Below are 13991 nucleotides of genomic sequence, written 5' to 3'. Positions count from 1 at the left end.
CCTAGTCAGTGCAGTGAGGTGAGAGCATCCTCTAAGGATGGGGACCATGGCAGTGTTTGCAGTGACAGGACCAACATTCCAATGAAACTGCTATTAAATAGAATTAGCACACGATCACACTGCATTCCTTTCCCCCAGCAATAATTGTTGAGAAAAATAAACTCAAAATAACATACCACTTGCAACAGGGACTAAAAACTAGACACTCTAGTAAATAACTTAATAAAGTTCTGGAAGCCCCCTAAAAATTGAACAAATGGAGATTTATGCCATGTTCACAGATACAGTGATGTAATGTAGAAAAATGTCTATTCCTCCTCCAATTAATTTATATATATTCAATGCAAGTCCTATCAAAATCCCACCATGTAATTTCAGTGTCTTGAAAGACTGATTCTCAAGTCAAAATAAAGAAGAATAAATGTCTAAGAGTAGCTAAACAGATTAGAAAAAAGGAGAACCAAGAGAAAGGGCTCACCACCAGGTGTTAAGACAGTTCCAAAACTGCAAGCATTAAAACAGTGTGGTACTTACACAAGGACTAACCAGTCAGAGCACCAGAATAGAACTGAGCATTTGGGAACAGACCCATTGTGTAGGAAACCTAATACGTCATAGAAGGAGCATCAATACAGCATGAAAAAAAAGATCAATGATACAGTAAATGGTGGCAAGAAATTGGCTTACTACCTGAAGATTTTAAAAATGTCACTTCCCTATCTCATACTATATTCAAAAGTACTTTCAATTGGAATTAAAACCTAAATGTGAAAGGTAAAACTACAAAGCTAATAGAAAAAAATATAGAATATTTGTGACTTGTGAGTGAGGAAAATTTTTACACTCAAAACCATAAACCACAAAGGGGAAAATGGATGGATTCAGCTACAGAAGTCAAAGAAAGATGTCTATGTGATGAAAAATGTCACAAAATTATCAGTTAGATGAAAAAGCAAGAGAATACATACGGAAATCTTATTGCTAAAAAAATTCAACAAGAAAGCCTAAAAAGAAAGTCAAAAGATAGTTGTTAATCTACTAATTCCAATTTAATACTGAATACATGGGATGCTCATTTTTCCATCTTTTTAAAATTAAGAAAAGTCAAAAGAAAGACATCGAGAAAGGATGAGAACATAAAATTTATAGGAGAAACCTGTTAATTTGCTAATGAAGTACAATCCAAGAATTGCAAATCAAGCAATGAAACAGCCCTTTTCTCCTTACTCTTACAGATTACAAAACTAGAGAGATAATACCAAGGAGGAAGGAGGATGTCTACCGGGATGCACCTGCTAGCCATCCCGGCCACAAAGGCAAACCCTCGCGGAATAAATGCAAGTGTATCCTGTGACCAAACCCTCCACAACTGGCTTCTGTCCCACTGAGACTGTCCCTGGGTACAGAGGAAAATATGTATGAAGGTTTGCAGTAGCTCAGACGTCTTTCTGAGGACAGCTGAGTAAGTATTATGCACACCATGGAGGTGACAGAACCACTGTAGTGATTACAGAACCAAGTAGCAATGATCCAATAAATAAGAAGCACCATTGACGGATCTCAAAAAAATGAACTGGGGAAAAGGATGGAATGAAGTGGGATTTGTGGAACAATATCATGTCTGCAAATTTCTAGAAGTTATAAGCACAAAAATACATGTTTTCGTATGTGTACAAATAGAAGTTTAAAAAAAGACTAAAGAAAGTGGGTGGGAAGGATATACATTACATTAATGGGAAGTGGTTGTCTTGGCAAGAAAGAAGAGGAGCTGTGCAGAGATGGATGTCACAAAGCCAGGAGCTTGAGGTGTTTGAGAAACTCAATCTCAGTGACTGCGGTAACAGATCATCTCAGGTAACTGCGCCCATCCCTCACCACACACACAAACCCACCCACACACTTAAATTGCATTCCAATCCAACTGAAGACAAAGGCTTCACCCAGAACTGTCAATCAGAAAAGGCAACGTGCTTAACTACTATTTAAGTAACTCTACCCTGATCATTTGTTTTCACAGGTTAAAAGATTTTAAACAACTATCCTGGAATTCATGCAATGGTTAAATTAATTTAGTTGCATTTATTAAACTTAGAAATTCTTGAACTATATACTAGCTGAAGTCAAATATATGTATTGACTGGAAGATGGAAAATTCAGCCAAACTCTTAGGATTATTCAGATACACCTACAGCATGAGGAACAGGGAGATTCAGTGCTACTCGGCATTACTTCTATAAATGGGAAACAAGGGAATGGGGGTTTAACTTACTGCTTTAACACATTTTACAGCTTTCAAATAAAATCCCCAGTGGTTCAACTGTTAGAGGTATTTGAGATGAATATTAAAAGTCCAGGAGCCTATATTCTTTGTGCATGTGTTTGGAAGAAAAATGTTTTTAGTTTCTGTATTTATTTACTATATTTTTATTTTTTTATCTATTTACTTTAAAGGACATGAAAGTCAAGGCTTTCAGCCTGGGGCATGATAAGTTTCCAAGGTGTATAGCTCCACTTGGGGCCCTGATATTTGGCTCCTGGCACTGTCTCTGGCCAAAGGCATGAGTCCTCTGTCCCTGTGCTTCCCTGGAAGACCTGGTGGGTACTCTGGATAAAGGAGAGAGTATGGTGGTTTCCAGTGCATGACCAAAGTGGAGACTGTGTAAGGGAGGTATGTTTTTACTGGCGGGTTCTGGCCCCACCCCCATGCCCAGTGTGCTCACCGTGCCTTCAGGGTCCACAAGCAGCAGGTGCTTGGCCTGGCCGTTGTGCATGCCTGTGAGGACAAAGGAGCCTGGGTTGGTGGTGCTCTTCCTGACCAGGAAGTCTCCGTCTTTCTCCAGCAGCCCCTCTGCCTCCTTTCTGCTCATCTCTCCTTGGTACCAAGGCTCAGCTTTCAGTTCCTCCAGCATCTTGGCATCTGGTGCTCTGGGTGACACAGGGCTGATGCACTCCACTGATGCTGCCTTGCTCAACACAGGCCCCAAGGACTGGTTCTTGAGAGCATCTTCAAAGGGTTCTGTTGTCAATAACATTTACCAACAAGTCAATCTCGTGAAGAGCAAAGGATGAAAAATACAATATGAGAAATGGAAATGCAAAGGCAACTCCTCTCTCAAAAAAAAACCCACTGGAAAAAAATAACCAGCTCATAATATAACAAGAATCATGAGAACAAACATTTAAAAGCACAGCCCAAATTTTGGCATGACTTTCTGATGAGTCTGCCTTCTTGAGACAGCTGGGAGTTGTGCTGTGTGCCAATTATTGATTCAAGCACATGCTTTGTCTAGTTAGCTAGAATGGCTTCATTTTTGCACACTGAGGACGCTGTGCATATTACACACCATCTACTTTCTCTAGAACATCAGCCATCTTTATTCATTTATTTATTGAGATACGGTCTCACTCTATTGCTCCAAGCTAGAGTGTTGTGGCATCATAGCTCACAGCAACCTCAAAGTCCAGGATTCAAGTGATGTTCTCGAACAGCTGGGACTACAGGTGTGTGCCACCACACCTGGCTAGTTTTTTTTCTATTTTTAGTAGAGATGGGGTCCCCCTCATGCTCAGGCTGTTCTCAAACTCCTGAACTCAAGCAATCCACCTCAGCCTCCCAGAGTGCCAGGATTACAGGTGTTAGCCACTGCACCTGGCCTCAGCCAGCCTCATTAACAAACTGAATAAAAATCCGCCAATACCAAAGGAAAACGTGAGCTACAAAGCTTTGATTTCATGCAGAACCTAAGCCCAACCCATCTAAGGTTTATTTCAAAATCTTTGCGTGAGGCAAACTTTTATTTTTTTTATTTTTAAATAATGTCAATTACGCATATTTATTTGTAATAGTAAGACTTCCCATAGGTGAAACATGTTACAGTTACCTATAAACATTTATTTTTTACTGTTTACAAATTGAATAATTATGTAATGTTTGTATATTGCAACCAAGTGAGTTATAGAAAAGTCACATAAACAATATAAATCTGATACCCAGATGCACCTTTTAGAATGAGAAGAAAAGTGACATTTACTGGGCACTTCTTGTGTGACTTGCTCCAGGCTGGGAGCTCTACTTCTATTTCACCTTCACTTGTTTCCCTGGGGAAATAGGCTCCCATGTGAGTGCCCGAGACCGTCTTGGTTTCATCCCCTTCAGAGCACACATCTCAGTGCAGGGCCCACGTGAATGGTGAGAACATGTCTCTAACATCCACAAAGACCAGTGGCAAAACAAGTAGCCAGGCAGTCCAATTAAATCTCAGTGTTCGATTTTGAAATAAGGCAGTGTGTATAAAAACACTCTGAAAAATGCACATGGTGCTACACTAGTGTGAGGCGTTATGATGACTGTTCCAGACTACACTGTCTACTCTGGACGACACAAGCAGCATAGGCTGGTGCAGTTCTTGCCTGAGCCCAGCCACCTCCCCAGAGCCCAGCTTGCTCCAGGGACTTGGCTCACACTCTGGAAGAAGGCAACAAATGCTGTAAATCAAGCCTAATTTATGAAATGTCAGTAGAGAATGGACAAAAGTGAGGTAACAAATAAAACCAGAATTTGGTCTTTTTGACACTATGACAAATTTTGGGTATAAAAAGACTAAATTACTCACAAAAATTGCGTTTGTATATTTTCTCTTGTATTCTACTTTTCTCCAGATAACCTGGAGGAGTTGAAAATTTGTATTTTTCTGTTTCTGCACTATCATCATCTTTGCTGTCATCCACATCATCAGCATCATTCCCATTATCCCCATGTTCACTTTTATTGACACTACCATCACCATCACTACCACCATCACCCCATCATCACCATCATCACCACCAGCACCACTACCACCACCATCATCACCACCATCATTACCACCAGCACCATCATCACCACCATCATTACCACCAGCACCATCGTCACCACCATCATTACCACCAGCACCATCATCACCACCATCATTACCACCAGCACCATCATCACCACCATCATTACCACCAGCACCATCATCACCACCACCACCATCACCACCACCACCATCATCACCATCACCATCACCACCATCACAGTATCTCACCACCTTCACTACTTTTATCACCATCATTATCACCATAAGCACCATTACCATCACCACCATATGGCCATCACCACTACTGGCATCACTACCACCATTATCATCACCATGAGCACCACCAGTCACCATCATCAGTCTTTTTTTTAGCAGTAGTGGTTCAAGATAAAGAACATGGAATGTTGGCTTTTTTTTTGCTTTTGTACCTTCCAAAAGACACCAACCTTTCCAAGGCTCTTTCTCCTTTCTGTCTTTGCTTTTCTGATTTTGGGAGCAGTACTAGAAATTAAATGATAGGGAAAGGCTGGCTCTGGTTCTGATTTTTCCATCTCAAACCCCAGGCCAATCTAACTGTCCTCAGGCTCTGGGACCAGAAGTCACTGCTAAACTTCCTAAATTAAACAGTAAAAATAGTCTGACTATAAATACAACTGCTGACCTGCAGCTGGGGGACTCTGTAACAAACAGAGCAGAGGCCTGAAGAACCCCCACCAGGCTGTGCATCTTGGGAAGTGGCTTCACACTTGTCAGGGTTTCCACATGTATCTAAATGCAGGGACTGAAGGGAACAGATTAGGTGACCTTTAAGTTGCTCAAAGCACTGGGATTTTATAGTTCTTCTGGCTCAGGTGATTTTCATAAGAGAAAATGGAAGTCTGGGGTGTCTGGGGAGCCAAATTGGCTGAGAAGGAACAGACTATTGTGCATGATGCTACCTGATTATAAAAGTACTTAACCCTGTCCTCATTCACACAAAACACCACAGATAGAAGGTTTTGGACCAGCAAGGCTGCCTTTTACAGGCAGTAAAGTTACTTAGCCTCTAGGATTCTTTGTTTCCTCCTTTGAAAACATAGATAATAATAGTAATCATAACATCTTACAGGGTCATTGCAGAAATCAACCACAAGAATATGTGCCTGGCACATGGTAGAAACTCATTCAGTGCTAATCTCCTTCCCCTCCCTCTTCAGCCTACGAAATTCTCAAGGACTTTGGAAAGGAAACTTTAGCATATAAAGGTCTTTGTAGCTTGGAAAGCTTTTTCAAAATTCTTTCACAATAATTCCCACTTTCATTAATCAATCTGTGCCCTTTCATGTTTGCATCTTTTGCAACTAACACACTAGTTGGCACACAAGACCCAATTAATATTTAAGTGAATAAATAAATACATTTATTTATGTATATTGTTTGTCTTAATATAGTTGCAGACCTTTGTGAGGAAAGTCCATTCAAAAAGGGGGGAAATTGTTTTGCGGCTTAACTGTAGAGAAGGCTATAGTCTAAAAGCCTCAAACGAGCCCAGTCATCACCTAAAAAACTGCAGCTAATCATTGCTATTAACCCAAAGCCTGCTAGCAGAAAATTCAGTAGTTGCCCAAATTTCAAGTAAATAGCAGTAGAAAAAGCAATCTCCAAAGGGAAGGAAACCAGAGAGCAACAGAAACCCACTCATGTCAAAGAGGTCTTTCCGCGGGCTGCTCTCAGTGCTACTGGCCACAGCTGGCCAGGCCTGCGAAGGAATCTGCTGGGTGTTGACATAGGTGGGTGCTTCTCCCAGGGGGGCCAAGTGCGAGTTCCCTTCTGGAGTGCTGTAGGTGTCCAAGGACCCTGCAACAAGAAAACATGACCTTTATTCTCTTAGGATGATGACACTATTCTTGCCTCTACAGTGAATCCACCCAGCACTTCCTAAGTTCCTTAAGCTGCCAGCAAGAAAACTCTGCTTGCTTAAATTCTCCTCTTCTGAGTCTGTCACCACACACCACTGTGACCTAGCTAAGATCCAGCCAGCCTCTCATGTCAACAGGGGATCTGCCAGTCAGCATCAGAGTGGACATTGTGTTGTCTCCACCATGACGGCCTTACCAAATATTCTGGGTCCCTCTGCCCAGGCTCATAGGAATTAAGCAGGCAGGATGTGCCTGGGTCTCTCCTGTCCTTTACAAACACTTCAAGATCCAATAACCAAGCAGAAGAACCACAGCCTGATTTGAATTGCTTTTATTTTCTTTCCATGTAAGGGAATGCTATATAAATTGACCCCATCTGAGCCATGAAGTATAGGCCCTGTGTTTAGAAAGATACCTTTCTAAGTTTTAAGGAACTAAGGGTCCCTCCTTACAACATGGACCTTAGCTGCTGACATGCGTCTATGGAGAGCACGGGATGCTTCTTTGATGGGACTTCCCATTTGGTCAGTGAGTGTGCTGAGGTCACCTGGAAGTGGTATGAAAGGTGCCTGAGAACACCTGCCCGGTCACTCTTGGAATCTTTCTGTGGGTGTTCTGTCTCCAATTAACTTACATAACATATTCACGAGAACGCTCTGTGACGCTCACATTTCTGGAAAGAGGGTGTCTCATACCCTACAGGCGGTGGCGTGTTAAAGCCAGCTCAATCCAGCTGGCAAGAGGCAGTTCAGGGCTTTTTGAAAAGCTTCCCCCAAAGCCCATTGTGGGATGTTTGCCAGCATGCCACAGTCTCCCATCCCTACATGTGAGAGTGAAGTGCCGTCCTGACACTCCTCCACTGAGGGGTGTCACCTGCAAACTCATCGACTGAGTCTCCACTCTGCTGCCCCTAAACGTGATATCTATGTTTAAGAGGCTGAGCCCAAATTAACAGGTCCTTGCTTAGTGACAGCTATTTGCAGTTTACATGTTTGTATACATTGCAAACAAATCAGCCTTTAGAAAAGAATTTCAAAAACAAATCTTAAAAAGGAGAGGATCAGAAGCCCAGTGAATAACAACCTTTCTGACAGACCTTTCCAAATGTCAATGACACCATGGTGTCACCTAGAGTTCATGTTCATTTAGGGGGAATAGCTATCAGCACATTAATAAGTGACATTCTTATTTGTTCTGTGATAAAATATATTTACCATTTCCAAATGCAAGTTTGAAATGTATTGCGAGTGTTGAGTTTCAAGTCCCAGGCCAAGAACTTGTATAAGGCTCATTTTGCTCTGGTGAGTCTGCTCTATCACCTGCTCTCTATCAATCTGAAATAACTTAAATATACAAAAAAAGACCTATTTTAAAATAAACCTGACATATTTACAATAAAGTATCTGATGGTGATAACATGTCTCCTTTAGTCCTCACCAGTTATCACATGTCCATGTGTACACATGTTATTTAAATATATTTTAAATGTATATAGAACAAAAATAAATAGCCCACAGTGAAAAATTACCACTGGCAAAATGATGGCTTTGATTTACTCTTCCCATCTTTTTCTGAGACAGAGCCATGTGGTGGTTTTGTCCAGACCTTATGTTTTATTGACCAGGCCAGCAATGTGGGTCTTCTTTTATTCAGGGCAGGCAACACATGGAATTCTTTTGCATGGGGGAAATTCTTAAAATTTATTGTCACCTGCTCCCTGAGACAGATGGCTATAATGGTGGAATAAACCTTAACATTAAATCAATAAAAAGTTTAATTTCTATACATAAAATCATCAAGTGAATCCATCTCTCACAGACTCTATAGACTTAGCAGCAAGAACTCCAGAGCTACTGAAAGAGTTATTAAAATTTTTAAGAAGGAAAAAAGTTTAAAATTTAAAAAAATCTTTAAAAGACAGATGCATAGATACTTAGAGATAGGAATATATTCATACATATGATAAGTATGTGCATAATTAACTGTCTAGAGAATAAAGATTCATGTGAGCAATTAGCAGTTAGTACTTAGTTATATCTAAATTATTATAGTTATATCTAAATATATCTAAGTTGCCTATTTTTAGGTATAAATTATAGATAAGTATATCTATATTATTTTTAATGTTACTACATTTGATAAGACATAGAAATAGCCTCTGAAAGTACGCAGGGCCTGTAAGAGACTTATATCCTTGATTTGGTCTCTGCCATCAGTTCCCAGCCTGGGGTAGGTATCTTCACATTCCTTTCAAAGTTGACTCTGAGTCAGGGGAGATGAGAAGAGGAGTGGGACAGGAATGAAAGGCAACAAGTTGCTGTACAAGCCATCGGTGCTCAAACTTGCTGGAAAACTTGGAAACATCATAAAACATCCTTTGGAGTTGCCCCACCAGCTCCCATCTGAAACTGGTGAAGGTGGGTGCCCTTGGGATATCAGTTCCTTAGCACTGTGGGCAAGAAAGTTCTCCCAGCATAGGAAGCCCGGAGGTGGACAGTCCCCAGGGTGCATGAGACAGAAGGTGCAGGCAGAGTATGAACTGGTCCTGGCAATGCAAGAGATGCTACCTGATTTGTGCCTGTGAGCATCAGGGACATTATTTCTATTTCTGTAATATACTTGGGAATCTACAGCACCACCCACAACAAATATTTCCAGAGGGTCACTCTGCCACTCCAGAGGAAACAGATGGCCCACTGGCAAGTCCATTAATGTTTAAATGTCCTTTTTCTTTCTCACCTGCCTCACCTTCCTTCTCACCTTGCCTGACAGGTGTTTGGTGCCAATCTTCGCCAAATGTGTCTCCCAAGTGTCTTCCTTGGTAATAAGTTTGCTCTTTTCCTGCAAACTATAGACACAAACATATACACAAAAAGGAAGAATTATCTTCTTGTTTTCTTGCCTTTGGAAGCCATAGGACAGCAGGCAGCACCTGAAGGGCGCCTGTATCTTTTGTTAAGCCCAACTTTCCCTCGTGCCTCATGGCTGGCATTAAGAGTTGAGAAATAAGTTTGTGTGGGTGTGAGGAAAAGGCTGTATCTCCATCAAAACTACACATGGCCCCCTCCTTGTTTGCATTATCTCCCACCACCCTCCACCAGTGCGACAGCAAATCAAGCTCTTCCATATGCATGCCTTAAAATACATTTTAGTTAGAGAGTATCTACGTGTCAGAACATACTTCCCACTCAACACATATGCCTATAATCATCTACACTCAGGCAAGTTTGCTCTATGAACCAGGAAATTTCCTATGAAAGCCAGGAAACTCCCTCTCTGTGTCACATTTTGGATCTCAGTGTTATTTTGCCATTTTTATTGGTATCATTATCATTCACATAAGATAAGTGATGTCAAAATTTCCTCTAACAAAATATAGATATTATAACTCTAGAAAGCAATTGCCTTATTAGAATTTTGAGTTGGAGGGAAAATTAGGAGAATGAATAAAATAGAAAAACTCAAAAAATTCTCATCATTCTAAGGGCGTATATTCCCTCTTTGTAGAGAACCTAAACCACCCCGGGCCTTTTTAAAGTTTTGAATTCTCTCTTCCATTCACTGAGATCAAAGCATGATGGTCTTCATGAGGATGGAGAGGACATACCCAGACTCAGACCTTAGGAATCACAAGATAGTTGGCTAAGGCATTATGATGCTTTGTGAGAGTTCATGAGTTACGACATCAAAAACTGAACAAAACATTGACCTGAAATAAAATTAAAGGAAATAAAGTTAAGTTCATCACCATCTAAGAAAAAGAGTAGAAGACTCACCTGGGCTGTGTCAGGGGCATGAGGTCTGGTTTTTAGTCTAGCATCAAGAAACCCCCCTGGAGGAGGCATCTTGCTGGGAATGCTATTGTAGTAGGGATGGTCTGAGCCTTCTCCCTCTTCTTCCGTCCATGGTTCATCCAGACTCTGCATTCTGTTAAAAGAGAATTTTCCAGTGCTTTAGCCAAATTTGAGCTTGCAGCGAAAAAAGAACAAATCTGATGTTAGTACCTAATACCAAGAAAAGAGTTTAGTCAATTCTCTTTAACCATCTAGGTCTTAGGCATAGATAAAAAAGCAGGTTAATGGTTTGGGCAAATATTCCTGCTTTATTCAGAGTTGCACACACTGGAAGACTGGAGTCATGTTTAAATGAGCTTCTTTTATAAAATACATTTTGATTAAGAAAGAAATCATGCCCAAGAACAGCCACCTTGGCCAACAAATTCTCAATACAGGCAAACATTTCAGTGTCATGAAATTTATCCAAAACAAAATAATTTTAAAATAGAGACGTAGTGATATCAAGGGAAATAGCAAAGAAAGGACATCTGAAAATTCCATTTTCCATAAAAGCAACAAGAAAACTGGCCAAAAACCAAAACCAAAAAACCTACTTTTGCCAGATTCAATGTTTTCAGAATTCAGAATTAACCAGAATCTTACAATAACTCAGGGGGGTATTTATGTTTAAAAAAATAAGCAAATAGCTGTAAGAATATTATCTCTGTGGGATTTTAAATCATCCAGTTTTCATCTCTGATAGCCTTGAATTTTCATCTCTGATAGCATAGATATCACTGTGATTTCACATCAGCAGCCTAGCAGCCACAGTAGGGGCAGAGCAGCACTGAGGGTCCACCAAAGCCCCAGTCCTAGAGAACTATCATTATTTGACATGTCTGTTGGTTCTTTGGAAGATCCAACTCCCAAGGCTGTCTTTACTTGGCCTGACCTGATTTGGAGCTTGCTCAGGGCAAAATGTCTCTTCTCCCAGAGCCATTTGTCAAAAACAATTAGAGACAAGTGTTTAACATTGTGGCTCACTGAGGCAGAGGGCAATATTTGGGTCAAATTGAAAACATTTGGGTTAATCCAGAAGCTTAAAAGAAAAAGCTTGGAAATCATATGTTTATGAGAACTTTAATAAGCTCTGACATATCTCTGGGAATCTAGAAGGACACAGGCTGTGTTCATGCCCAGAGTTGTGTGGCTGCTTAGAATAGATTTAAGAAGATTGTAAGCTCTCACCTCTGACTGACCTTGAAGCTATGTCAAAGAATAAAGTGAAGGCAAGGGCAGAGTTGGCAACTACCTGGCTAACTATTGAAGAAGAACCCCAACACAATGAACAGAGCCCCTCAGAAAAGACTAAGAGACTTCATAGTTCCAAGCATTTAAGGAAATATCTCCCCAATCATTAGCTGACCAATAAGCAAACCAAACAGGGGCATCAGTGGACAAATCTGCCAAAGAATACAGACTTTACAGAATTAGTTTAGAAAACCACTAAAACAAACAACCTCTCAAAACAAATAGGAATAGCAACAAATTTCTGAGGAAGAGAGAAATCTTATTTCCAGAGTTGCCACATTATATTATTTAAAATTTCCAGTTTTGAAAAATAAAAGAGACATGAAAAGAAATACAAAAGTATGGCTTATATACAGTAAAGAAACAATTAATTAACTGTCCCTGAGGAAACTCAGACTTCATACTAACTAAACAAAGACTCTAAATTATCCAAAGAACTAAAAAAAGCCATGCATAAAGCTCTAAACAGAAGAATGTCACCTCACCAAACAATGAGTATCAATACGGATACAGAAATAATAATAAAAGAGGTATACAGAAATTATAGAGTTAAAAATTCAAATAACTGAAATAAAAAATTAGCTTGAAGTTCTTTAGGTTGAGTAGACAGAAGAAAGAATGATAGATCAATTGAGATTATGCAGTCTAAGGAACAGAAAAAATAAAATTACTAAAATTGAAAAGAGCCCCAGAGATGTATATGACACCATTAAACCAAACATACACATAATATAGTGCCCTGAGGAGGAAGGGCACTGAAAAGTGCAGGCCTGAAAAGGGCAGGGCTGAAATAATGGCTGAAAACTTCCCAAATCTTATTTTTAAAAATTGATCTATACATCCAACATGTTCAAAAAAACTCAAGTTGAGATAAACTCAGAGAGTCACATATCATAATTAAATTATTTAAAGCCAAAGAAAAACAGAAAAAGAAAGTCTTGAAGGCAGCAAGTGAGAAGCCACTATCATGTACAAGGGCTCCTCAATAATATCAACAGCTAATCTCCTATCAGAAACAATGGAAGTCAAAGGCATGGAATGACATATTCCATGTGCTGAGGGAAAGACTGTCTACCAAGAACTTTATATCCATAAAACTTTATATCCTTCAAAAAAGAAGCAGACATTAAGATATTCTCAAATAAATACAAATGAAGAAAATTCATTGCTAACAAAACTGCCCCGTGGCTCGGCGCCTGCGGCTCAAGCGGCTAAGGCGCCAGCCACATACACCTAAGGTGGTGGGTTTGAATCCCCAGCCCAGGACCGCCAAACAACAATGATGGATGTAACCAAAAAAATGGCCGGGCGTTGTGGCAGACGCCTGTAGTCCCAGCTACTTGGGAGGCTGAGGCAGGAGACTCACTTGAGCTCAGGAGTTGGAGGTTGCTGTGAGCTGTGATGCCATGGCACTCTACCCAGGGGGATAGCTTGAGGCTCTGTCTCAAAAAAAAAAAAAAAAAACTGCCCCGTAAAAAATACTAAAAGTACTTTAGGCTGAAATGAAAGGGCAGTGAACAATAATTCATACCAATATGAAGAAATAGAGAATAATGGTATAGTTAGCAACATAGGCAAATATAAAAGATAATATAAATGTAGTTTTTCCTGTAACTCTTTTATGTCACCCCTCTAAAAGACAACTAAATGAAGAAATAATCTGTGTCAAAAGGCACATAATGTATAAAGATGTAATTTGCATAACAACAATAGCACAAAGGAGAATGGAAGAATGAAGCTACATAGGAGCAAAGCTTTTATATATTATTAAAATAAAGGTGGTATCAATCTTAACTAAATTGTTATAAATTAAGAGGAAAACCATATTCCTCAGGGTAACCACTGAGAAAATTACTTTTAAAAATAGTAAAATAGACAACAAAGGAGTTAAATGGTACACTTAAAAATATTTATTTAACAGCAAAGGAAGTATTAATGGAGCAATCAAACAACAAAAATGAAATAAAATGTATAGAAAAAATAGCAAAATGGCAAGGAAAAAATCCTTATGGAAATAATTACATTAAATATAAATGCATTAAACACTCCAACTAAAAGGCAAAATTGGAAGGATGAATTAAAGAATGGTCTGACTACATGCTTCCTCTAAAAGACATGCTTTAGATTTAAAGACATAAATAGATTTAAAGTATGTAAAAAGACATTTC

At 39.7% G+C, this 13991-nt stretch overlaps 1 protein-coding gene across 2 annotated transcripts in view; it reads right to left on the bottom strand.

Moving 5' to 3' along the window:
• The window catches only part of SHC3 (SHC adaptor protein 3), a 159793-nt gene that overhangs the window by 23125 nt on the left and 122677 nt on the right, over positions 1-13991 (bottom strand). For both annotated transcript variants that reach the window (XM_012808351.1, XM_023516251.1), the window contains exons 8-11: positions 10513-10663; positions 9497-9584; positions 6516-6674; positions 2721-3016 (exon numbers count right to left, since the gene is read on the bottom strand). In XM_012808351.1, coding sequence (XP_012663805.1) covers positions 2721-3016; positions 6516-6674; positions 9497-9584; positions 10513-10663 — 694 coding nt within the window. The remainder of the gene's footprint in view (positions 1-2720; positions 3017-6515; positions 6675-9496; positions 9585-10512; positions 10664-13991) is intronic.

The sequence above is a fragment of the Otolemur garnettii genome, unplaced genomic scaffold (assembly GCF_000181295.1).
Source record: "Otolemur garnettii isolate 467f Iridium unplaced genomic scaffold, OtoGar3 scaffold00088, whole genome shotgun sequence".
Taxonomy (NCBI): domain Eukaryota; kingdom Metazoa; phylum Chordata; class Mammalia; order Primates; family Galagidae; genus Otolemur; species Otolemur garnettii.
This window is presented reverse-complemented; position numbering and strand designations above follow the sequence as displayed.